The sequence below is a fragment of the Saccopteryx leptura genome, chromosome 3 (assembly GCF_036850995.1).
Source record: "Saccopteryx leptura isolate mSacLep1 chromosome 3, mSacLep1_pri_phased_curated, whole genome shotgun sequence".
Lineage (NCBI taxonomy): Eukaryota > Metazoa > Chordata > Mammalia > Chiroptera > Emballonuridae > Saccopteryx > Saccopteryx leptura.
In genome coordinates, this window is record NC_089505.1 from 79,545,627 (window position 1) to 79,572,642 (window position 27,016).

The 27,016-nt window shown below is 42.5% G+C and overlaps 2 protein-coding genes across 2 annotated transcripts in view; one reads left to right on the top strand and one right to left on the bottom strand.

Moving 5' to 3' along the window:
- The window catches only part of LOC136399391 (leukocyte immunoglobulin-like receptor subfamily A member 6), a 367,572-nt gene that overhangs the window by 37,256 nt on the left and 303,300 nt on the right, over positions 1-27,016 (top strand). The window lies entirely within an intron of this gene.
- On the bottom strand, positions 8,313-16,716 carry LOC136397160 (leukocyte immunoglobulin-like receptor subfamily A member 5). Its single transcript, XM_066371739.1, has 7 exons — positions 16,683-16,716; positions 16,479-16,514; positions 16,056-16,331; positions 15,608-15,910; positions 14,920-14,970; positions 13,557-13,783; positions 8,313-8,567 (listed from the first exon to the last, which is right to left on the bottom strand). The coding sequence occupies exons 1-7, from the start codon at positions 16,714-16,716 to the stop codon at positions 8,313-8,315; spliced, it is 1,182 nt and encodes a 393-aa protein (XP_066227836.1).

A 27,016-nucleotide genomic window follows, 5' to 3' on the forward strand; every position in this document is an offset into this window, starting at 1 on the left:
TTTGTTTTGTTGATATGATGTATTACGTTAACTGTTTTACGTATGTTGAACCATCCTTGAGATTCTGGGATGAATCCCACTTGATCATGATGTATTATTTTTTTAATATGTTGTTGTATTCGATTTGCCAGTATTTTGTTTAGTATTTTAGCATCTGTATTCATTAGAGATATTAGTCTGTAGTTTTCTTTTTTTGTGCCATCCTTGCCAGGTTTTGGTATGAGGGTTATGTTGGCCTCATAAAATGTGTTTGGAAGTATTGCTTCTTCTTCAATTTTTTGGAAGACTTTGAGTAGAATAGGAACCAAGTCTTCTTTGAATGTTTGATAGAATTCACTAGTATAACCATCTGGACCTGGACTTTTATTTTTGGGGAGGTTTTTAATAGTTTTTTCTATTTCCTCCCTGCTGGTTGGTCTGTTTAGGCTTTCTGCTTCTTCATGACTCAGTTTAGGAAGGTTGTATTGTTCTAGGAATTTATCCATTTCTTCTAGATTGTTGTATTTGGAGGCATATAGTTTTTCATAGTATTCTACAATAATTCTTAGTATATCTATGATGTCTGTGGTGATCTCTCCTCTTTCATTTTGGATTTTATTTATTTGAGTCCTGTGTCTTTTTTCCTTGGTGAGTCTTGCCAAGGGTTTGTCGATTTTGTTGATCTTTTCAAAGAACCAGCTCCTTGTTTTATTGATTTTTTCTATAGTTTTTCTGTTCTCTATTTCGTTTATTTCTGCTCTGATTTTTATTATCTCCTTTCTTCGGCTGGTTTTGGGTTGTCTTTGTTCTTCTTTTTCTAGTTCCTTAAGGTGTGAAGTTAAGTGGTTTACTTTGGTTCTCTCTTGTTTGTTCATATAGGCCTGAAGTGATATGAACTTTCCTCTTATTACTGCTTTTGCTGCATCCCAGAGATTCTGATATGTCGTATTTTCATTTTCATTTGTTTGTATATATCTTTTGATCTCTGCGCTTATTTCTTCTTTGACCCATTCATTTTTTAAAAGTATGTTGTTTAATTTCCACAATTTTGTGTGTTTTTCCCCCTCTTTTTTGCAGTTGAATTCTAGTTTCAAGGCTTTATGATCAGAGAATATGCTTGGCACAATTTCAATTTTTTTAAATTTGCTGATATTGTCTTTGTGGCCTAACATATGGTCAATTCTTGAGAATGTTCCATGTACACTAGAGAAAAAAGTATACTCTGTCGCTTTGGGATGAAGTGTCCTGTAGATGTCTATCATATCCAGTTGTTCTAGTATTTCATTTAAGGCCACTATATCTTTATTGATTCTCTGTTTGGATGACCGATCTAGAGCTGTCAGCGGTGTATTGAGTTCTCCAAGTATGATTGTATTTTTGTCAGTTTTTGTTTTAAGGTCAATAAGTAGCTGTCTTATATATTTTGGTGCTCCTTGGTTTGGTGCATATATATTAAGGATTGTTATGTCTTCTTGATTCAGTGTCCCTTTAATCATTATGAAATGACCGTTTTTGTCTCTGAGTACTTTTTCTGTCTTGTAGTCAGCATTATTAGATATGAGTATTGCTACACCTGCTTTTTTTTGGGTGTTGTTTGCTTGGAGTATTGTTTTCCAGCCTTTCACTTTGAATTTGTTTTTATCCTTGTTGCTTAGATGAGTTTCTTGTAGGCAGCATATAGTTGGATTTTCTTTTTTAATCCATTCTGCTACTCTGTGTCTTTTTATTGGTAAGTTTAATCCATTTACATTTAGTGTAATTATTGACACTTGTGGGTTCCCTATTGCCATTTTATAAATTGCTTTCTGTTTGTTTTGTATCTTGTTTGATTCTTCTCTTTTGTTTTTCTATCACTTGTTTTTGTTTGTTTGTATTCCATACTTCTTTCCTCTGTTGCTACCTTTTTTAAGTCAAGTGTTTTTGTGGTGGTTTTTTCAAGGGTGGTTACTCTGTACAGCTTTCTATTTCTCCTTCAATTTTAAATGATAGCCTTGCTGGATAAAGTAGTCTTGGTTGTAGGTTCTTGTTCTGCATTACTTTGAATATTTCTTGCCATTCCCTTCTGACCTCAAATGTTTCTGTTGAGAAGTCAGAAGTCATCCTTATGGGGGCTCCTTTGTAGGTGATAGTCTTTTTTTCTCTAGCAGCTTTTAATATTTTCTCTTTATCATTTAACTTTGATATTTTAATTATGATGTGTCTTGGTGTTAGTTTCTTTGGGTTTCTCCTTATTGGAGTTCTCTGTGCATCCTGAACATGTGAAATGTTTTCCTGCCTTAATTGGGGGAAGTTTTCTGCTATAATATGTTTGAACAAAGTCTCTATCCCTTGTTCTTTCTCTTCTTCTTCAGGAACTCCTATGATGTGGATGTTATTTCTCTTCATGTTGTCACAGAGCTCTCTTAGAGTTTCCTCAGACTTTTTGAGTTTCTTTTCTTTTTTTTGCTCTGCTTCCGTGCCTTTATTTATCGTGTCCTCTAACTCGCTGATTCGATTCTCTGCTTCATCCATCCTGCTTTTAATTCCTTCCATTGTATTCTTTATTTCAGATATTGTATTTGTCATTTCTGACTGATTCTTTTTTATTATTTCAATGTCCTTTTTTATATTTGTTATCTCTTTATTTAGGTTTTTGTAATGGCCATCTATGGTTGTTCTAATATCTTTAAGCATCCTAACAATTGGTATTTTAAACTCTGCATCTGGTAATTTGCTTATATCTGATTCACTTAGGTCCTTTTTTGGGGATTTCTCTTGGTTTATTTGTGTAGTATTTCTTTGCCTCCGCATTTTCTCTTCACGGGAGTGGCTGTGATCACGTGCTCGGGTGCACAAGCGTTGATAGCCTTGGCCTTTGCCCTGCCCCCGTGTGTGACGTTATTCTCAGTCTTGAGGACACTGGTGAGCACCTTTGCTCAGCTGTGGGTCTCTGCCTGTTTCTGGGCTTTTGCCCTGCCCTTGCAGAAGGAGCCCACTTGAGGAACGGCTGCTAGCCTTGGCTCTACCGCTGGGCAGGACTGCGTGCCCAAGCTCAGCTCAGTAGCGGAACTCCACCTCTTCTGGGCTTTTGGCTCCACCCCCGCGGGAGGAGCCGGCTACCAAGTCAGACTGCAAGCCTGCGTTGCACGGGTGGGGCAAGGCTGTGCTCCTCTGCCCTTGCTCAGGGGCTCGTCTCCACCCTTTCTGGGATTCCCACCCTTCTCCCGCAGGCTGGATTACAGGCTGCCGGCAGCTGAGCTTGACCGCTTTTGCATGCTCCCTTCTCCCCAGCCAGGCAAGTTTGAGCTCACACCTGAGCCCCGTGGTGGCCAGCTGATTTCCGCCCCTGCCAGCAGAACCATGCTTTTGTCTCCCGCTGCCGCCCGCCCTCTGGCAAGCCCTCAGCAGTGTGGGTGGGGGTGTTGCAGCTCGGACCCTAAGACTCACTACTGTAGACCCAAAAGCTCCCTCCTTCTATGCGACTGTGCTCTGAATGCTGCGGGGGAGGTTGTTTGGCTGCTCTCCTGCTTCCCTTTGCTGGTATTGTTGTTTCCGGGGGAAATATTCACTTCAGCTTTGGGGAGTGACTCACCCAGGGCTTAGGGTGGCTATCTCCCAAAATATTTCTCCTATTATGAATTTCTTACAGAAAAACCCTTATCTGAATCCTGAAGAGTCTCGACAGTTTAAATAGGAGAGTAGTACCCATATCAAGACTGCTCTGAAGAGACAGAAATAACTCAAATGAGTGACCTCAAAGAAATGGAGAAAGAAAGATCTTATTGCTCAAAGCAGCATCCAGGTGGAAGGGTGTGAAGTAAAACCTGTATTCCAGGGCCAGGAGGGGGAGCTGGGCTTTCCTGTGGTAGTTAATGTATGGCCAGAACTACCAGACTCATTTTTCACTCAACCACTTGGCTCACTGACTCTGAGGGCACCTTGGTGTCTGCAGTCAATATAGACAGTGAGGGGAGGTCAACATTCACACCCACTTAGGCAGTACTCACGTCCATCATTGTTCTGAGTTTTGAGCTCCACCCCTCACTTTCTGCTCCAGTTCACTCTTCTTATCAGTCTTTCCGATTTCATTTCAGTATCTCTCCATTTCTGCTCAAAATCTTTTCATGGTCCTCACAGTGTTCTGGATAAACTACACTCGTCTTTCTGAACTGAAGGGTGTCCATGCTCATCCAGCTGTGACCCTCTAACCTCACTCTCACTAGACTGCTTCGCTCAATCATACAGGTGCAGTTATGCCATGAACACACCCTAACTCACACATTCACAACCTCATATCATCTGCTATTGATCATTTTCTTGTTCCTCCATATCTGTTTCTCAGAGCTCTGCAGAACTAGCAAATTCTTTCCCAAGTCCCCCACTAACAGCACAGGATATGAAGTATCACTGAGATTTCTTCCTCTCATTTCTCTTCTCTACATGTGTCTCTGACTGGTGAGGACTATGAAGGATGGCTTGATAAGTCTATGTAAGCATTCATGTGACATTGATGGAAACACAAGAATTAGAGTTTAATTACTATTGATATTATATTTTATTGACATAGGTTTTATTTCTCTAGCTCATTTGTAACACATGACACATGTGATTTTCATCACTCAGTCTGACATAGGAGTTCATTCTTATATATTAATTTTGTCTTATAAACATAATCCAACATACTTACATGATAGAGAGCACTCCATGACCAGCCACTCCCTCACTCTCCCTTGCTCCTGTCCAAACAGCCTCTTTGTCTCCAGAGTTCTCTAGAACGTTCCTTCCTCTCAAGAATTTTTTCAGTCCCATCTCAAAAGACTCCACCTCCTCAAATAACCATTCCTTAAACCACAGTCTAGTCATGGCTAAAGATGGTTGCGTGTTTTCTCTCTTTCTCCCTTGTAAGTAATGTAATGAAATCATAAACCCGAGAATGTTCATATTCTGCTAAGAAGAGTTTCCAAAATACATACAGGAAATGGGTTCTTTGGATCACAGGTGTATTTCTGATGTCTGTCACAGATGGTCGGCAAGTAGTAGATGATCAGAAAATATTTGTCAGAGGATGAGTCAAAGACAAAAAGTAAATTTTGTTTGTGGAAAGTTAAGAAAATAAGTATTGAGTCTGATTAAGAGCAGGCCTATTGTGGGTCCACTCAAATAAGACCCTGTGACCTGTCCTTCCTGATCAGGAGTTCAGACCAGTCAGAATGTCCTGCGAAACATTTCAAAGATAACATGGGAGTCAGAGGAGACCTATATTGGGGCTGAATGTCTTCAGAGAGGCTAGACTCCTCTTGCGCCCTCATCATGGAAAAGCCCAGAAAAAGATCAAGAAAGGGGCTGTACCCTTGGTGTGCATCCACAGCTGTGGGAACCCAGAAAATTGGCAGCTCCTGACTCACCACATCCTGTGCGTCTCTGTCCTTCAGGGACAGGGGCTCCTCCATCTGCAGAGCGGGAGCACTTTGAGCAGAAGCCATGCTGTCCCTCCTCACTGCTCTTATCTGCCTCGGTCAGTTGTGGACACAAGGAAGGGACAGAAGAAGGAGGGGACAGGGTGGCTCACATCCCTCGCTCCTGAGAAACCTCTGGTTCAGGCAGTTTGAGTTGTTGATGACTTGTTGAAAGAAAATCAACTTTGACTTTCTAGTGTAAATATCTGAGAAGGAATCTTCCAGGGCTGAGTCTGGGCCAGAGGTCCTGCGTGCAGACAACTGAGTCCTCCCTAGGCTTCATGTCCCACCTCTTACTTCACCCCTGGGACTGAGGAGGGAGTGCAGGGGTCCTGAGATGAGGTGATAGAACAGGAGTGTGTTGGGCTGAGCTGGAGAATGAGGGAAGGGAAGGTATTCATAATGCAGTCTCTGGTTTCTTTCCAAGAACCCTTCCCAAACCCAACATTTGGACTGAGACAGCCTCTGTGATCCCGTGGGGGAGTTTTGTGAGCATCTGATGTCAGGAGACCGTGGAGGCCCAGGAGATTAATCTGTATATAGAAGACAAAAATATATCCTTGAATAGACAGAAACCACTGAAGCCCAAGGACAAGGCCAAATTCATCATGAAAAACATTCATCCAGGAAGATATTACTGTAACTTCCTCAGCCTCACTGCGTGGTCAGAACGCAGTGACTTCCTGGTTCTTGCGGTGACACGTGAGGAGCTCAAACCTCAGGCTCTGCCCTCAGGAAGGGGTTCTGCTCTTAGGGGGTCTCCCCTCTTACAGCCCAGCCCAGAGGGACGTGAGGGAGGGTGAACCCCATCTAACATGCTGCCTCCTTCTCTCTTGGATTCTACAACAAACCCAGCCTCTCAGCCCTGCCTAGCCCTGTCGTGACCTCAGGAGGGAACGTCACCCTCCAGTGTGGCTCAGGGCAGGGATTTGACAGTTCTGTTCTGACTAAGGAAGGAGAACACAAGCTCTCCTGGACCCTGATTCACATTGTCATGGCAAAGAGACATTTAGGACCCTGTTCCCTCTGGACCCTGTGACCTTCAGATACAGGTGTACATTGAGATGCTATGGATATTTTAGGAAGTACCTCCAGGAGTGGTCTCACCCCAGTGACCCCCTGAACTACTGGTCTCAGGTGAGGTGCCCCCAACCCCATCCTTCCTGAGCACTGTCAGCTCAGACACATCAGAAATTGGATGAGAGTCAGAAGGCTCTGAGTAATGGTCTCACAGCAGAGATCAGCCCCTCAGATCCATCCATTCTTTCTCACCCCTCTCCCTCTCCTGGGTTTTGAAGTTGGCAGGTAGGCAGGCAGGGAAGTGTCTTCAGGATGACACAGAGCAGATGTAGAAAGACTAGTAATTTGGGTACTCCAGATTTATACCCAAACTCTCACGACTATTGTATCTTCAACCCCAAGACCCTCTGGAGACCCCATCCTCCAACTGACAGGGCTCATCTCCACAGCTGGTGACTCACTGAGAACTCTGCTCAGAGGGAGCACAGACCACCCAGGGCAGTTCTGAGGGTCTATCAGGGGATCTAGTGACCCCCATACACCCAGGGATGGGCTGTGTCCCAGGGGGCTCGAGGTCAGTAAGAGATATTGAGATCCACAGGGCTCTGAGACTGGCAGGATAATTTAAGAAGTGCCCCCAAGAGTAGTCCTACTTTAGTGACCCTTGGAGGTATGGGGTTCAGCTGAGAGGACCTTGACTCTGTCCATTTTGAGCTCCGTCAGATCTCAGTGTTGCCCACTGGAAGGTTTGGGCTAAGCTGGGGTTAGGAGTCTCAGAGGGAGGGTCAGCCAGAGCAGATCTGCTCCTTAGAGCTCTTCCTACACCTGCCTACTCACACCAACTCACCTGGGTCTGAAAGCTGCCAGGTGTATAGTAAAAGGGTTTGGGGGACAAAGGAAAGATGCAAAAGAGGAGTTTAAATAATGTCTGGATTCCAGGGTTAGCTTTAGACTTCAACTCCCTTCCTGTCCTCATTTCTAGAACCTGTTGAAGCACCACTCCCTAAAGGGCTCATCTACACTCTTGTTAGTCACTGTGAGCTGGGAGCTCAGGGGGAGCACAGACCCTTCCCAGGGTGGTTCTCTGTCTCTCAGATGACCTCCTGCCCCCAGAATCTCAGCACAGCAATATCTCTCAAAGATGCTGGTAGTTCTCTGAATAGATGATGGGTAGAAGATGGGAGGACCACAGGGCTCCAGAGCTCTGAGGCTGTCAGGTGGCAAGTAGGATGGTCATGGCAGAGGGTGATGTTGGGGCCCAGTCTTGTGGAAGAGCAACCAGACTCATGTAGCAGAATGGCAGCCTCCATATCTCACTGCCATTCTGATCTCCAGGAGGCTAAGATGATCAGTTACTCCTCCCCAGAGTCAGGCCGGCAGAGGGGTAAGTGAGGTCTCTGTGGGAGGTGGAGGGTGTGTCCATGGGGAACAGGGTCTATGTCATGTGGATGATCAGAAACCTGTTGGGACGCTAACATGGGTACACCTTCCCCTGTGTGGCCTCAGTGTCCCCGAGTGTAAAAGGAGAGAATTGTGGCCCAGAGCTCAGATTTCCTTTCAGTTCTGGCTCTGAGTTCCTGGTGGAGGGGGCTCACAGGGAAGCCCCCAGGGTGTGATGTTATGGAGACTATTCCCTCTGACCCTGTGTAGCAGTGACGGTGACACTCTACAGGGAGGGTGAAGTAAGACGTGGGTACATCCAATTATAGTCTCTCAACTCAGACTCAGTTCAGAGGAGGGAGGGGACAGGAGTCAGACCTGGGTCAGCTCCTGGCTCTGCTGCTCCTGCTCTGGGCCAGGCTGTCCCTTCTCTCCTCTGAGTGTCAGGTTCTTATCTGTTCATTTCTGGTCCCATCCTGCTTACAGGCTGCTGTGAGGTCAGGTGACATACGAGTCCTCATAGAGCTCAGAAGGGCAGTTTTCACACTGCAGATTGACCATCTCAAAGTGGGCATCAGGGCTCTGCAGGGTGAAGACAAATCCCAGGACAGATTCAGAGTTCATCCCAGATCCCTTGTCCCTTCTGTGTCCCTGCTGTGCTAGGGACAGGTCATAACAAAGGACCTCAGCTTCTGATGGATCATGAACTAGCTCCAGTAGATGACAAGCCTGGAGCACGAAGCTGGTGTCCTCCTGGGGGGCAGATGAGAACAGCACAGGGAGCCCACACTCTCGGGTTCCAGGCCCAGCCCTGCCCCATCCAGGCTGGGTGACCTGGGGCACATGGAGAATCTATCTGAGCCTCAGTGGAATGGGGGTGGGGTCAGTAATCCCTGTGCCTGATCGTAGGGAGGGGGAGAGGAGATGGATGACACACCACAGCACTTGCCTCGCACACAGTATGTGCTCATTACATGGGATCATTGGCTCATTCATGGCATCACTCATGTCCAAGGTCTACCATTGAACCTGAACATCATGATTGGGGTCTCAGTGACCCTCATCCTGCTGCTCTCCCTCCTCCTCTCCCTCCTACTCCTTCAACACCAGCATCAGAGCAAAGGTAGGACATCAGGTGAGTAGGAAACAGGGTGACCTTGGTCACACAAGGGGTCACTTAAGGCACCAAACACAAGGAAACCTAATAGTTGGAGAAGGTCAGCTTAGAAAAAGAAATTCTTCAGAATCTCAATTCAAAAAATCTAAAATAAAACCCTCTATGTCAGCACAGATGTACAAGTGTCAGATAACCTGTCATTGTTTTCAACCTCATGAAATAAGAAACATACACACCATCTGTGCTAAGGTTTCCTTCTTTCCTGTGAAATCCCATGGGGTGGGTCATACCCTCCCTGGACTGAGACGGTCTCTCCTGACCATCTCAGAGAGAGGCTCATGTCTAACCTGCTACAGGTGCATCAAACCCAGAGCCCCAAAACAGAGGTCTGCTTCTCAAAAATAATACCTGTCTCAAAAATCCCTGACTTCCCCTGCCTGTGGCCCCGCCCTGTCCCTAACACTACTGTATCCTCCGCCAGCTCCTGCCCAGATTCAAAAGCCAAAAAGAAAAGCCCCTCTGAGACAGGAGTGTTGGGGACCGAAATATAAACAGGGTTTTTTTATATCCAGGGGACAGGTGCTGGGCCTAACCACCCATCTCACCTGCCCAGTTAACGAAGAGCTATACCTAATTATTGCTTATCCCACCCATGTTCTCTGGAAGAGGCTGGAAGCTAGTTTCTTATTGGTGTAAAGTTAGATCTAAATGGTAAGGTGGGGGTTGTCTTTGAGTTGTCTTGGAAACAATTGAATTGGTAATGGACCACGTTTTTCCCTGAAAAAAGATGGATGTGCTTCTGGGGGCCGAGATTGCATTGGCTCAGGAATAGTAGAGACTGCTCGCCATGTGCTCCTCTCGAACCCATCTTTATGTATATATCTTTAATTCTCTGTCTATCATTTATTTAATTCTATACTTTTTCCCATTCAAGGACCCCGTAACACACTTGTGGCTGGACCGTGACACAGGAGGAGGTAGTAGGCTGGGGGAGGGGAGCATGGGAACTTCAGTCCATGATGGGCGAGGTTTTAGGTGGGGAAGGTGTGGGGGTCAGGGGACTGAAGTTTACACTGAGAGACTGGAAAACTCACCTCACCACACCCCTGGGTCAGTGGCCCATCTGGGAGCAGATGAGGTCTGCTTCCCTGAGATCTCAGGGGCCCTGTCAGGTGACACCCCCATTCTGTCCCAGAGGATGTTGCCATGAAAGATCCACAGCCTGAGGAGGACATGAAGCTGGACTCTTGGGTGAGACCGCTGCTCCTGTCCAGGTCACCAAGGACCTTCCTGTTGCCCAGTGTAATCCAATTGACACATCCCTGTCCTCACCTCACCTGGTTCACAGGAGCGGCCCACATTAACCCCTCTTTCTGGGCACCCAGGTCCTGCTGTGATTCACTCCTATTGCTTTTCTAGTGGCTTCAGGGCCTCTTTTATGAGGTCCACTCTGCTGGCTCCTGGTACTCATTCTCACTTTGTGCAGCCCCGGGTCTCAAGAGAATGCATGAATAAGTGAATCACCCACAGGTCCCCAGGGTCCCCTTCATTCATTCACTAGCAGCTGTGAGGGGAGCTCACTATTTACTGGCTCCATTTAGGAGCCACAGTGCAGCTCTGAGCAACACGGTCTCCACACTCCTCCAGCTCACCTGTGGGGGAGAGAGACACTGTGCAAACAAGGGGACAGTGTCCTAGAGAGCAAAGTGCTGTGAGGAAAATAAAGCAAAACAGGGGATAGAGCACATTGGTGTGAGTGAGAACAGAGAAAATAGCATGAGCAAAGGTACTGAGGCAGGACACACTTCTTCACTAAAATGGGCCTTGAGTCTGGAGCCAAATAAGCAAGAGATAGCATGTTATGATAAGAGTCAGGACTATAGAAACATCCAGATGCCCCAAGGCTTAGGAAGTCCCTGAGGGTTTCATCAGGAGAGTGACCTAATCTGCTTTAAAGTTTAACATCATCACTCTGACAACAAGTGGATATTTGACTGGAGGGTATCACCAGTGGAACCAGGGGACACTAAGTCTCATTGTCTCTGCAGCAGAGCAGGCAAGATGAAATCTCTCATGCAGTGACATACACCCAGGTGAACCCCTCAGGATCAAGAATCAGGCAGGGAATGGCTAGCTCTCCTTCCTCCCTGTCATGGGGATTGCTGGAAACAAAGGACAGACAAGCAGAAAGGGAGAGGCAGATGGACAGTCAGGTGGGTCACATGCTTTCCAAACCCCCAGACTCCTCCAACCCCAACCACGTTCCATCCCCTCATTATCCCTCTGTTCCACACTGATGAACCTGACACAGCCCAGGATGTGACCTACGTCCAGATGAACCACAAGCCCCTTAGACAGGAGACAACTGCACCCCCTTTCTCCCCATCAGAAGAGCCCCCAGATGAGCCCAGTGTGTATGCTGCTCTGGCCATCCACTGGCCCAGGGAGGACCCTGACCCCACACTGCAGGGAGGGGGCCTGCAAGGAGCCCAGAAGGCATGACCCCCACTGCCTGGAGACCTGACATTGACCCCTAGCATCGCCTAGGACACTCTGGGGGTCAGGGGATCCTGTACTCAAAGAAAACAAATATCCCTACACTTTGGAAATAAAGCAACAGACTTCTCAATAATTAATGTGTGACCCAAAACAGACATGAATGTTTTAAATTAAATGATAATGTGGGTTGGAGGGGTGAGTGTAAAAAGTGAAGGGATTAAGTACAAATTGGTAGTTATAGGATAGCCACAGAGATGTAGATTACAGCACAAGCACTGTGTCAATAATCTTGAGATAAATATATATGGGGCCAGGTTGGTGCTCAACACAACAGGGGAGCACTCTGAGAAGTACATGATTTTGTAACTATATTGCCAAATATCTAAAACTAATACAGAATGATATTGAATGTCAACTGTAATAGAAAAATAAAAGTATAAATAAAAATAAAATGATAACCTGACCTGTGGTGGCGCAGTGGATAAAGTGTCTACCTGGAATGCTGAGGTCGCCGGTTCGAAACCTGCACTTGTCTGGTCAAGGCACATATGGGAGTTGATGCTTCCTGCTCCCCCCCCTTTCTCTCTCTCTCTCTCTCCTCTCTAAAATGAATAAATAAAAAAAATTTTAAAAAATTAAATGATATTATAAATATTACATGTCAGACCAATGAAATGAGAGGATTAAAAATCATGAATGAATGTATTAGAAAATAAAAAGCCAAGGCCCTGGCCAGTTGGCTTAGTTATAGAGCATCGGCACAGTGTGTGGGTATCCCAGGTTTGATTCCCAGTCAGCGTACTCAGAAGTGACCAATTGTTTCTCCACCACTCTCCCTATCTTTTCTTACTCTTTCTTTCCCCCTCCTGTAGCCATGGCTTGATTAATTTGAGGGAGTTGGCCCTAAGCACTAAGGATGGCTCTGTGTCTCTGTGGTCTGGGCCTCAGGTGCTAAGAATAGCTCAGTTGCTCAGCAATGGAGTAACACCAGAGATGGGCAAAGCATTGCCCCATAGGGGGCTTGCCTGGTTGATCCCAGTTGGGGCCCATGTAGGAGTCTGTCACTCTGCCTCCCTGCCTCTCACTTAGATAGATAGATAGATGATAGATAGATAGATAGATAGATAGATAGATAGATAGATAGATAGATAGATAAATAAATGCCATAGAAAATCAATGGCTTGAGCTGTTATGTCAAAAATTTAGAAAAAGATTGCACTGAATCTTTATATCCACAGATGCCCAGACAAGAAAGACCTGACATGTGTACACAATGGACTACAAATCAACCCTAAAAGAAATGAATGCTGTTAAGATCATGACTGAGAGTTAATATTCTTTGACTAACCTCTCTCCTTTTCCCACACTCCCTGGGGTTAACCCCCATTCCACTCTCTGTTTCTACAAGTTTCACATTGATAACTTCTACAGGGATATGAGGTCATTTGGTATTTATCTTTCTCTCTGTGATTTGTCTCCCTTAACAAAATGATGTGAAGGCCCATTCATCTTGTCCCAAATGGCAGGATAGTCTTCTTCCTCCTTTTTGAATAATATTTCATTTTATTCATATTCAGACTCTGGAAAATTTTATAAATTATTGTATATCTAGTTATTGAGACCAGGTTAGCTCCTGTGAACTAAAGAAATGAAGACACAATAATGTCTATCTGGTGCTGTCATGATTAGAAATAAAGAATATTTTATTGCACACAAATGGAGGAGAACATTAAGGTTTTAGCTATGTGGACCTAAACCAGACATTTGCAGTGGACCCTCATGTTATCAGGGTGGGAAGAGAAAGGAGGTCATTACCGACAGTCAAGATAAGGAGAGAAAATACACAATTAATGGAGAAAGAGTCCTATACACGGTGCTTTCAGTCACCTTCCTGCACCCAAACCCTGTTTACTCCACTGCACAGTCTCAGAAGACAGTTTCCCCAGAACATGGTTCAGACTCTTCTCACCATCTCTCCTGGGTCATCACTTGTGGTCCAAGTCTCCACCTCCCTGAACATTGCATTGTTCCCTCTGTGGTCACGTCTTGGCTGCATCATGGGTCCTTCTCAGGCTCTTTCAAGCCTGAAATAGCAGCACCCCGAGGACCAGTAGGATCAGTCCAACCACAGTCATGTTGATGATGTTCTCTACTGTGTAGTCTTGGAAGTGGACAAAGAGATCACGGAGGTCAGTGTAGACCACAGTCACCCCTGATGCTGAATTTCCACCCAGGACTCCTACTTTCCCGTCACAGAACATGACCCCATGAGCCCAGGCCCATAACTGAGGACTTCTCCTCACCACTCTTGAGGTCTGACTTGTTTGGTGATGGGCTGATGGTGTCAGGTGCTCTGAGAGCCATGAAATGAGGGGGGAGTGAGGACTTGGGAACACACGACCTCCCCCTGATTCTCAGGTCATAACTTCTGCGCAGTCCCCTAGTGACCCTGTCTCCTCTTTGCCAGGTTCCCTGTACTCCTCATTGGATCCGCTCCGCCTCCTGTGACGCTGACCCTGCACGAACTCACTATGGACCAATGTGACCTGTGCCCCAGAGCTCAGGAACAGTGATAAACATGGTCATGACACAGAAATGATTTAGTCTGTGTTCTGGGTTCAGTCTAAGAACTCAACAGCTGATGAACCAGGGCCCAAATAAATAAGGAGCTGATCTCAGGGGCTCCTCTGCAGAGCCCCCTAAACTCCCTCATTTACTACATCTCAGATTCTGCAGAGACAGGGCCCAGAGCTGAGTGAGCTCAGAAAAGGCAGGGTTAGTGTCCCCTCACCTGAGACTAGGAACCCCAGGGTGTCACTGAGGTGTGACAACAAGAACAGGTTGGTGCCGACTGAGCTGTAGGCACCTGTTGGGCCCCTGTGGACTGAGGTCACAGGACTCATGGAAGACGGGGCCTCGTTTGACCCAGCTAAATACTGGGTGGGGCAAACGTATTCTTACTGTTGTTTGTATGAAAAATAACACGATAATTCTAAATAATAATAATACAAAAGTAAACACTATGTTTAATATCCTGACAACTGTAAACTTACTTTTCCCCTACTGTATACTTTGCTGTCAGACATGTGATGGTAGGGAATGGGCTGAGAACTTGATAGATGAAAGGAAAGTGTCTCTTGGGCTCTGTGACTGGTACAGTCAGGTCACATTCTCTCCTGAAGTCACCCAGTGCCTGGAAGGACAGTGGGAGGGTCTACCAGGGAGCCATGCTCGAGAGAGTGACAAGCTTCATAATGTCATGTCCTGGGGGTTCCCTGTGAGCCCCCTCTCCCAGGAGCTCAGAGCCAGAACTGAAAGAAAATCTGAGCTCTGGGCCATGATTTTCTCCTTTTACACTTGGGGACACTGAGGCCACACAGGAAAAGGTGTGTCCATGTCAGCATCTTCACAGGTGCCTGAACCCCACGTGACTCAGCCCCTGTCTCTCATAGATGCACCAACCTCCTCCCCACAAAGTCCATCACTTACCCTTCTGAGGGCTTGACTCCGTGGGGAGGAGAGACTGATCATCAGAGCCTCCTGTAGATCAGAATGGGGGTGGGATGTGGAGGCTGTCATTCTGTCTGCTACATAAGTCTGGTTTCTCCTCCTTAAGACTGGACCCAACATTTTACTCTGCAATGACCACCCCGTCCATCACCTGCCAACCTCAGAGCCCTGGAGCCTTGTGGTCCCTCCTACTACCCATCATCTATTCAGAGCTACCAGCTTCTCTGGGAGACAGGGCTATGCTGAGTCTCTGGAGGCAGGAGGTCATCTGACAGACAGAGAACCGCCCTTGGGGTGGTCTGTGCTCCCTCTGAGCAGAGTTCTCAGTGACTCACAGGCTGTGGAGATAGGTCCTGGGGGGGAGCTGGGGTCATGGGAATGAGGATAAAAGTGTGGTGAGAGACTGGGGGTAACCCTGCAGTCCCCAAATAACTCAGAGTCTTTCTTTACGTCTGACTTGTGTCACCACAAAGACACTCCCTCTGCCCACCTGTCACCTACAAAATCCAGGAGAGGGGTGAAAAATGATGGATGGATCTGAGGGGCAGATCTCTGTTGGGCATCCATGACTCAGAGCCCCCTGACTCTCATCCAACTTCTGATAAGTCCTAGGTACAGGAACCTGGGTCGACAGAGCTCAGGAAGGATGGGATTGAGGGCACCTCACCTGAAACCAGTAGATCCAGGGGGTCACTGGGATGAGACCACTCATGGGGGATTTTGTTAAAATATCCATAGCATCTGAATGTCCAGTTGTGGCTGAGGTTCATAAGGTCCACAGGAAACAGCGCCCGAAACCACTTATTGCCATGATGATGTGAGTTCAGGGTCCAGGAGAGCCTGTGTTCTCCTTCCTTAGTCAGAACAAAACTGTCAAATGCCTGTACTGAGCCACACTGGAGGGTCATGTTCTCTCCTGAGGTCAGGACATGGCTGGGCAGGGCTGAGAGGCTGGGTTTACCATAGGATCCTAGGAGAGAAGGCGATAGCATTTTAGATGGGGTTCACATCTCCCTCACTTCCCCCAGGGCTGGGTTGTGAGAGGGGAGACCCATTGGAGCAAACCCCCTTCCTGATGGCAGAGCCTGAGCCTGAGACCCTGAGTGTCCTTTCACCTGTCACCACCATCTCCAGGGGTTCACTGTGCTCTGACCAGCCAGTGGGGCTGAAGTATTTACAGTAGTATCTCCCTGCATAGAACTCTTTTATGAAGAATTTAGCCTTGTCTCCGGGCTCCAGTGGTTTCTGTCTGTCCAAGGACGTATTCATGTCTTCTGTACACAGATGGAACTCCTGGGCCTCCAGGGTCCCCTGACACCAGATGGTACCATTACTCTTCCAGGGGATCACAGAACCTGGCTCAGCCCAGATGGTGGGTTTAGGAAGCGTCTCTGGAAGGAAATCAGAGATTGCATTACTAACACCCCCACTGATTCCTCAGATAACCCCAAGACACCTCACACCAGGACCTCTGTGCTCCTTCCTGAGCCCCAGGGGATGAAGTAAGAGGTGGGACACGGAGCCTGGAGAGGACTCACCTGTCTGCATGCGGGTCCTCTGGCCCAGACTCAGCCCTGGAAGAGAGTCCATGTAAGATATTTGCACCAAAACATCGAAGTTGATTCTCTTTCAACGGGACACCAACAACTCAAGCCTCTTGAGCCCGAGGTTTCTCAGGAACAAGGGATGTGAGCCACCCTGTCCACTCCCTCTTCTGCCCCCTCCCGGTGTCCACAACTGACCGAGGCAGAGAAGAGCAGAGAGGAGGGACAGCATGGCGTCTGCTCGGAGTGCTCCCGCTCTGCAGATGGAGGAGCCCCTGGGCCTGAAGGACAGAGACGCACAGGATGTGGTGAGTCAGGGGCAGTTGCCACCCTTCTGGGTTCCCACAGCTGTGGACCCACACCAAAAGTACAGCTCCTTTCTTGGTCTTTCTCTGGGTTTTTCCATGATGAGGGCTCAAGAGAATTACAGCCTCTCTGGAGACACTCAGCCCAGATATAGGTCTTTTCTGACTCTCATGTTATCTTTGAAATGTTTTGCAGGACATTCTGGCTGCTCTGAGCTCCTGATCAGGGAGGGCAGGGTATCATTCTGAGTGGACCTGCAATAGGTCAGCTCTTAATCAGATTCAATACTTATTTTCTTAACCTTCCACAAACAAAATTTACTTTTTGTTTTTGACTTGTTCTCTGACAAATGTTTTTTGATCACCTACTACTTGCCAACCTTTTGTGACAGACATCAGAAATGCACCTTTGATCCAGGGAACCCATTTCATGTATTTTTGGAACTCTTCTTAGCAGAATATGTACATTCTCGGGTTTATGATTTCATTACATTACTTACAAGAGAGAAAACATGCAATCATCTTTAGCCATGACTAGGTTGTGGTAAGGAAAGGCTGTTTGAGGAGGTGGAGTCTTTAGAGATGGGAGTGAAAAAATTCTTGAGAGGAAGGAAAGTTCTAGAGAACCCTGGAGACAAAGAGTCTATTTGGACCAGAGCAAGAGGGGCTGAGGGAGTGGCTGGTCCTGGAGTGCTCTCTATCATGTAAGAATCCTGGATTATGTTTATAAGACAAAAGGAATATATAGGAATGAACTGCTATTGTCAGACTGAATTATGAAGATCACATGTGCCATGTGTTACAAATGAGCTAGAGAAATAAAACCTATGTCAATAAAATATAATATCAACAGTAACTGAACTTCAATTCTTATGTTTCCATCAATGATACATGAATGACTTACATGAATTTAGCACACCATCCTTGCACACCCCTCAGTAGTCAGAGACACATGTAGAGAAGTGAAATTAGAGGAAGGAATCTCAGTGATACTTCTAGTCCTGTGCTGTTACCGAGGGCTTCGGTAGGAATTTGCTAGTTCTACAGAGCTCTGAGAAACAGTATGAAGGAGCAAGAAAATGGTCAAGAGCAGATGGTGTGAGTGTGTAAGTGTGTGAGTTAGGGTGTGTTCATGGTGTAACTGCACCTGTAGGATTGAGCAAAGCAATCTAGTGAGAGTGAGGTTAGAGGGTCACACCTGGATGAGCATGAACACACTTCAGTTCAGAAAAGAGTGTAGTTTATTCCGAACACCATGAAGACTGTGGAAGAATTTTGAGCAGAAATAAAGAGATATTGAAATGAAATTGGAAAGACTGATGAGAAGGGTGAACTGGAGAAGGTAGTGAGGGGTGGAGCTCAACACTCAGAAAAATGATGGACGTCAATACTGCCTTGGTGGGTGTGAAGGGCGACCTCCCATCAGTGTCTAGATTGACTGGAGACACCAAGGTGCCCTCAGAGGCAGTAATTTAAGTAATTGAATCACAAACGAGTCTCGCAGGTCTGTGCAATACACTCTGCTCCTGTAGGAAAACTCAGCTCTCCCTCCTGGCCCTCGAATACAGGTTCTACTTCACACAGTTTCCACCTGACTCTTTCTTTGAGCAACTGGAGCTTTCTCTGTCCATTTCCTTGGGGTCACTTATTTGAGTCATTTCTGCCTCTTCAGAGCAGTCTTGATCTGGGAATCAACCTCCTCTTTAAACTGTGGAGACTTCAGTATTCAGACAAGATTGACATTTATGAGTGTTTTTCTGTGAGAAATCTGTAAAACACACACACACACACACACACACACACTTTAAATATCATGGTGGCACTACCACATCCTGAATGGTTGAAGGACACTTGAGCACCTACTTCCTCTCTTGGTCACACTTCCCTCATTTATAGCACGGTGATGACAACCCTCCCCTACTAATGTGCTGAGAATTCACCCTACATGAGACATAGGGAAAAGAAAAGCAGCCATTCAGAATTAGTTGGAGATGTTCTGAATCATTGAAAAGCAGAGATACCTCATCCACTGGAGCAGAAGGAAGAATCCAGACTCAGAGCACTCATGTAGGGTCACCTGAATCATGACTGAGATTATTGCAGTACAGTGGGTAGATCATGATTTTCCACTACATGGTGATGGACCAGTTGGGTGAGTCTCTGGAACTAGGATGTTTTTTATTCCTGTTTTACACCATTAACAATAATCTATGTCAGATGGACTACAGATCAAAATGTGAAGAGTAAAGAATTACTTTTTCTTTAGCAAAACATGTAGAAAAATACTTTTATAGTTTTGTGAAAACAAAGGTTTTCTTAAGGATACCAAAGCATGAATTTAGTGCAGAAACTAGTAAACTGAATCCACTAACTGTTCCTATAGACACCACAAGAGGATGAAAAGAATATCACACAATGGGACACAGTAGGAGAATATTTGCAAATTCAAAATGAAGCAAGAGGCTGGGATTGAGAATATCTGAAAAATAAATTCAAATTTGAAAGATGACAGCAGACAATAAGAAAACAAGCAATTACTTTAACATGCAATTTATAAACATTGATATCTCATGCATGGTTATCTTTGTAATGTTCCTCAGCTCCATAATTCATCAGATAGTGGACATTATCCCCACAGCATGGTACCAACACATACTCAGAATGGCTAAAAAATAAAGGTTGAAACACCAAGGGTTGACACAGCTGTGGATTTCTTGCGACCCTCAGAAACGGGTGATGGGAGTGAAAATTATGTGGCCACTCTTAGAAATGGGTTACTGGTATCTTGTAAACATAAGCAATCCCTAAACAGCATTGGTATCCAACTTCCCAGCATCATTTCATGAAAAGAGTATCTTTTCTCCTTTGGTTTGTCTGGGCACCATTGTCAAAACTCAGTTGACTGTATTTGTGTAGGATAAATTCAAGATCAGTATCTTATAACATCAATCTATGTGTCTCTCCTTTAGTTAATCCCAAAATCCCCTTTACCACAGGACCCTTATGGTAAGATTTGAAATGTGATCATATGAGTCCTTCTTGTCCACTATGTTTTTCTTCAGAATTTTTAGAATATATAAATTATAGAACCAGTTTCTCAATATTTAAAATGTTAACTTGAGATGCTTCAACCATTTAGTGTTTTTAAAAATGTCTCTGAAAGATAATTACTCTAACAGATGGGAATTGAGTGGCTGGCTTTTCTGTCCTGGAAACATGAGGTATATTTGAGCATCTTGTTTCTCAGGCTCATTCACCCTGTTGTTTTATCCTACTCAGCAGAGTTTTACATCCTTCTTAACAGGACACAGATTGTGACACAGAAATATTTCAACTCTTTACGCTATGACCAAGTCTCTTAATGTGTTTCAGATAATTCAAAAAAGAATCACTCTCAGCCATTTATACATGTTTTTGTGTGACTAAAGTAATGAGTGTGTGGAGGAAAATTTCAACTCCTCAACAAAGTTAATTTACCTTGCTATTGTCTTCAGCTCAATTACTACATTACTTCCAACAGACTGTGTCCATAGACCTAAAGTGAACTAAAAGGTCCTGTTATTTCTTCTACAACAAACTCTAGTTTTTTTTGTTGAATGTGTTTTTTGTGCTTAACACATCAAGAGGATAAATGTTCATACAAAATTAAAATACACTTGTAGTGAATGTAAACACTTAAAAATACAAATGTATAAAATATTTACATAATATATATGTAAGTCATATCTAATCATATCAATGTACCCTTTTATAAAAAGTTTCCAAAAATCTAAATTATTGACTGTGTTCCCTGTGCTCTATTTGACATCTCCTTGTACACCAGAGACTACTATAATATTCTGTGTCAAGGGTAATTGAAAAATAAAAAATGACTATATATGCTGACTATTGGAGACCCAGTTCAGAATGAAGGGCACACAGAGACTAAAAGTAAAGGAACAAAAGTGGAAAGGAATAAAAGCTGGGATAGCAATATTTATATCTGACAAAATAGACTTTAAAACAAAGTTATAGTAAGAGACACAGAGGAACACTACATAATGATATATGGAGCAAGCCAAAAACAGGACATAACTCTTGTAAAAATTTTTTTCTTTTTCTTTTCCTTTTTATAAATAAATTTTTTATTAATGTTAATGCAGTGACATCAATAAATCAGGGTACATATATTCAAAGAAAACATGTCCAGTTTATCTTGTCATTCAATTATGTTGCATACCCATCACCCAAAGTCAGATTGTCCTCCATCACCCTCTATCTAGTTTTCTTTGTGCCTCTCCCACTCCCCCTGCCCCTCTCCCTCCTTTCCACCCACGCCCCCCCACCCCTGGTAACCACCACACTCTTGTCCATGTCTCTTAGTCTCATTTTTATGTCCCACCAATGTATGGAATCATGTAGTTCTCAGTTTTTTCTGATTTACTTATTTCACTCCGTATAATTTTATCAAGATCCCACCATTTTGTTGTAAATGATCTGATGTCATCATTTCTTATGGCTGAGTAGTATTCCATAGTGCATATGTGCCACATCTTCTTTATCCAGTCTTCTATTGAAGGGCTTTTTGGTTGTTTCCATGTCTTGGCCACTGTGAACAATGCTGCAATGAACATGAGGCTACATGTGTCTTTACGTATCAATGCTTCTGAGTTTTGGGGGTATATACCCAGTAGAGGGATTGCTGGGTCATAAGGTAGTTCTATTTTCACTTTTTTGAGGAACCACCATACTTTCTTCCATAATGGTTGTACTACTTTACATTCCCACCAACAGTGAATGAGAGTTCCTTTTTCTCCATAGCCTCTCCAACATTTGCTATTACCTGTCTTGTTGATAATAGCTAATCTAACAGGTGTGAGGTGGTATCTCATTGTAGTTTTGATTTGCATTTCTCTAATAACTAATGAAGATGAGCATCTTTTCATATATCTGTTGGCCATTTGTATTTCTTCCTGGGAGAAGTGTCTGTTCATGTCCTCTTTCCATTTTTTTATTGGATTGTTTGTTTGTTTGTTGTTGAGTTTTATGACTTCTTTGTATATTTTGGATATCAGGCCCTTATCTGAGCTGTTGTTTGAAAATATCATTTACCATTTAGTTGGCTGTCTATTTTGTTATCAGTTTCTCTTGCTGAGCAAAAACTTTTTAGTCTGATGTAGTCCCATTCATTTATCTTTGTCTTCACTTCTCTTGCCTTTGGAGTCAAATTCATAAAATGCTCTTTAAAACCCAGCTCTATGAGTTTAGTACCTATGTCTTCTTCTATGTACTTTATTGTTTCCGTTCTTATATTTAGGTCTTTGATCCATTTTGAATTAATTTTCGTACAAGGGGACAAGCTGTAGTAGAGTTTCATTCTTTTGCATATGGCTTTCCAGTTTTCCCAGCACCATTTGTTGAAGAGGCTTTCTTTTCTCCATTGTGTGTTGTGGCCCCTTTATCAAAAGTTATTTGACCCTATATATGTGGTTTTATTTCTGGACTTTCTATTCTGTTCCATTGGTCTGAGTGTCTATTTTTCTGCCAATACCATGCTGTTTTGATTGTCATGGCCCTATAATATAGTTTGAAATCAGGTATTGTAATGCCCCCAGCTTCATTCTTTTTCCTTAGGATTGCTTTGGCTATTCGGGGTTTTTTATAGTTCCATATAAATCTGATAATTTTTTGTTCCATTTCTTTAAAAAATGTCATAGAAATTTTGATGGGAATTGCATTAAATTTGTATATTGCTTTGGGTAATATGGCCATATTGATTATATTTATTCTTCCTAACCAAAAACAAGGAATATTCTTCCATCTCGTATCTTTTTCGATTTCCCTTAACAATGGTTTGTAGTTTTCATTATATAAGTCCTTTACATTCTTTGTTATGTTTATTCCTAGGTATTTTAGTTTTTTTTTGAAATCGTGAAGGGGATTATTTTTTTGAGTTCATTCTCAAATGTTTCATTGTTGGCATATAGAAAGGCTATGGATTTTTGTATGTTAATTTTGTATCCTGTGACCTTACTGTATTGGTTTATTGTTTCTAGTAATCTTTTTGTGGAGTCTGGGGTTTTCAATGTATAGGATCATATCATTTGCAAAAAGTGATACCTTTACTTCTTCTTTTCCTATATGAATGCCTTTTATTTCTTTCTCTTGTCTGATTGCTCTGGCCAGAACTTCTAGCACCATGTTAAATAAGAGTGGAGAGAGAGGACAACCCTGTCTTGTTCCTGATTTAAGATGGAAAGTCCTCAGTTTTATGTCATTTAATATGATGTTGGCTTATCATATAAGGCCTTTATCATGTTGAGATATTTTTCTTTTGTACCCATTTTGTTGAGTGTCTTAAACATACAGTTGTGTTGTATTTTATCAAATGCCTTTTCTGCACCCATTGATAAGATCATGTGGTTTTTGTTCTCTGTTTTGTTGATATGGTGTATGAGGTTAACCGTTTTACATATGTTGAACCATCCTTGAGATTCTGGGATGAATACCACTTGATCATGATATGTTATTTTTCAAATATGTTGTTGTATTCAATTTGCCAGTATTTTGTTTAGTATTTTAACATCTGTATTCATTAGAGATATTGGTCTGTAGTTTTCTTTTTTTGTGCCGTCCTTGCCAGGTTTCATTATGAGGGTTATGTTGGCCTCATAAAATGTGTTTGGAAGTATTGTTTCTTCAATTTTTTGGAAGACTTTGAGTAGAATAGAAACCAAGTCTTCTTTGATTGTTTGATAGAATTCACTACTATAACCGTCTGGGCCTGGACTTTTATTTTTGGGGAAGTTTTAAATATTATAGTTTTTTCTATTTCCTCCTTGCTAATTGGTCTGTTTAGGCTTTCTGCTTCTTCATAACTCAGTCTAGAAAGGTTGTATTGTTCTAGGAATTTATCCATTTCTTCTAGATTGTTGAATTTGGTGGCATATAGTTTTTCGTAATATTCTACAATAATTCTTTGTATATCTATGATGTCTGTGGTGATTTTTCCTCTTTCATTTTGGATTTTATTTATATGAGTCCTTTTTCTTTTTTCCTTGGTGAGTCTTGCCAAGGGTGTGTCAATTTTATTTATCTTTTCAAAGAACCAGCTCCTTGTTCTATTAATTTTTTCTATAGTTTTTCTGTTCTCTATTTCAATTATTTCTGCTCTGATTTTTATTATCTCCTTTCTTCAGCCAGTTTTGGGTTGTCTTTGTTCTTTTTTTTCTAGTTCCTTAAGTTGCGAAGTTAAGTGGTTCACTTGGGCTCTCTCTTGTTTGTTCATATAGGCCTGAAGTGATATGAACTTCCCTCTTATTACTGCTTTTGCTGCATCCTAGAGATTCTGATATGTCGAATTGTCATTTTCATTTGTCTGTATATATCTTTTGGTCTCTGCACTTATTTCTGCTTTGACCCATTCATTTTTTAAAAGTATGTTGTTTAGTTTCCACATTTTTGTGGGTTTTTTTCCTTCCTTTTTTTGCAGTTGAATTCTAATTTTAAGGCTTTATGATCAGAAAATATGCTTGGTACAATTTCAATTTTTCTGAATTTGCTGATGTTATTTTTGTGGCCCAACATATGGTCAATTCTTGAGAATGTTCCATATACACTAGAGAAAAATGTATATGTTGTCTCTTTGGGGTGAAGTGTCCTGTCAATATCTATCATATCCAGGTGCTCTAGTGTTTTGTTTAAGGCCAATATCTCTTTATTGATTTTCTGTTTGGATGAACGATCTAGAGCCATCAGTGGTGTATTGAGGTCTCCAAGTATGATTGTATTTTTGTCAGTTTTTGTTTTTAGGTCAATAAGTAGCTTTCTTATATATTTTGGTGCTCCTTGGTTTGGTGCATATATATTAAGGATTGTTATGTCTTCTTGATTCAGTGTTCCCTTAATCATTATGATATGATAATTTTTGTCTCTGAGTACTTTTGCTGTCTTGTAGTCAGCATTATCAGATATGAGTATTGCTACACCTGCTTTTTTTGGAATGTTATTTTCTTGGAGTATTGTTTTCCAGCCTTCCACTTTGAATTTGTTTTTATCCTTGTAGCTTAGGTGTGTTTCTTGTAGGCAGCATACAGTTGGATTTTCTTTTTAAATCCATTCTGATTCTCTGTGTCTTTTTATTGGTGAGTTTAATCCATTTACATTTAGTGTAATTATTGACACTTGTGAGTTTCCTATATCCATTTTATAAATTGCTTTTTATTAGTTTTGTATCTCGTTTGATTCTTCTCTTTTGTTTTTCTATCATTTGTTTTTGTTTGTTTGTATTCCATACTTCTTTCCCCTGTTGCTACCTTTTTTAAGTCATGTGCTTCTGTGGTGGTTTTTTCAAGAGTGGTTACCATCAAGTAATAAAAAGGGTACATACCATATTCATTGTAGTACCCTATTTTATGACTGTTTCTGCACTTCATTGTCCTTTGCTACTGCTAATCTCCTTCCTCTCCCCTTTTTTTTGCTTTTGTTGTCATGGTTTAAATTTGGTTTTATTGTGTTCTTGGTGGAGCTTTTATTTGTGGTTTTGTTTTGTTTTTTTCTTTGAATCTGGTTGGAAAATCCCCTTTAGTATTTCCTGGAGTGGGGGTTTTCTAATGATAAATTCCCTCATCTTTTCTGTATTTGTGAATGTTTTTATTTCTCCTTCGTATTTGAAGGATAGCTTTGATGAGTATAGTATTCTTGGCTGAAAGTTCCTCTCTTTCAGGGCTTTAAATATTGGGGTCCACTCTCTTCTAGCTTGTAGAGTTTCTGTTAAGAAATCTGATGATAATCTAATGGGCCTTCCTTTATATGTTGTATTCTTCTTTTCCTTGGCTGCCTTGAGAATTTTTTCTTTGTCGTTGATTTGTGCCAGTTTCATTATGATGTGCCTTGGAGAAGGTTTGTTGTGGTTAAGAAAACTCGATGTTCTGTTTGCTTCTTGATTTTGAGGCTTTAGTTCTTTCCACAGGCTTGGGAAGTTCTCGTCTATTATTTGTTTGAATATATTCTCCATTCCATTTTCTCTCTCTTTTCCCCTGATATACCTATTATTCTTATGTTATTCTTTTTGATGGAGTCAGACAATTCTTGTAGGGTTTTCTCATTTTTTTAAATTTTTGAGTCTCTCTCTTCTTCTCTCTGTTGTGCCTGAAGTTGCTTGTCTTCTATGTCACTAATCTTACCTTCCATCTGGCCTGTTCTATTAGCTAAGCTTGTTACCTTGTTTTTCAGTTCATAAATTAAGTTTTTAATCTCTGTTTGATTTGTTTTTATAGTTTTAATTTTCTTGGTAATATATTCTTTGTGTTTGTTGAGTGGTTTTCTGAGCTCTCTAAATTGCCTTTCTGTGTTTTCTTGTATATCTCTGAGTATTTTTAAGATTTCTATTTTAAATTTTCTGTTATTTAGCTCCAAAGTTTTCAATATATTAAATTTTTTCTCCATAGATTTTCCCACATCTATCTGTGCTACTTCTTTATCTTTTTTATCTATGATATTCAATTTCCTTTTTCTTAATGGCATCTGAGGGTGGTCTTGTTAATAGCACTTCACCTTCAGTGTGTGGAACTCCTGGATGCTCCAAGGATAGATTTTTCTGTCTCTGGTTGATGAACTTGTTGAAATTTTGGGGAGATTTGTCAGTTGCACTCCTCACAGTGCCATTTCTCTGATGTCACTTCAACTCTTGTAAATTTTTAAGCACCTATACATCTAAAACAAATCTTGACGGACACCAAGGGAGAGATTGACATCAATACAGTCATAGTAGGGGATTTCAACACCCCATCTACATCAATGGATAGGTCATCCAGACAGAAAATCAACAAGAAAATGTCAGCCTTAAATGACACATTAGAGGAGATAGATTTAATTGAAATATTTAGAGCATTTTTTATACCAAATTAATGTAATATGCAATCATTCAAGTGCACATAAAACATTTTCTAGGATAGATCACATGTTAGGACACAAAACAAATCTTAATAAAGTCAAGAAGATTGAAATAACATAAATAGTCATCTCCGGAAAGAATGGTGTGAAAATACAAATCAATCACAAAAAAACAAACAAAAAGCACACAAATACATGGAGGTTAAACAAGATGTTATTAAATAAAAAGTGAGCTATCAATGGATCAAGAAACAGATCAAAAGATACCTTGAAATAAATTAAAATGAGAACACAACCTAAAGTTGAGGGGCACAGCCAAAGCAGTTTTAAGAAAAAAATTTATAGCATTACAAG

Coding starts and splice junctions, on each gene's coding strand:
- LOC136397160 (XM_066371739.1), bottom strand. CDS start 16,716: ATGCTGTCCCTCCTCTCTGCTCTTCTCTGCCTCG. Junction 14,971..15,607: donor CCTGGATCTACTGGTTTCAG/GTGAGGTGCCCT, acceptor TCTGATCTACAG/GAGGCTCTGATGATCAGTCT. Junction 8,568..13,556: donor ACATCATCAACATGACTGTG/GTTGGACTGATC, acceptor TCTGCCCCCCAG/GAGGACACCAGCTTCGTGCT.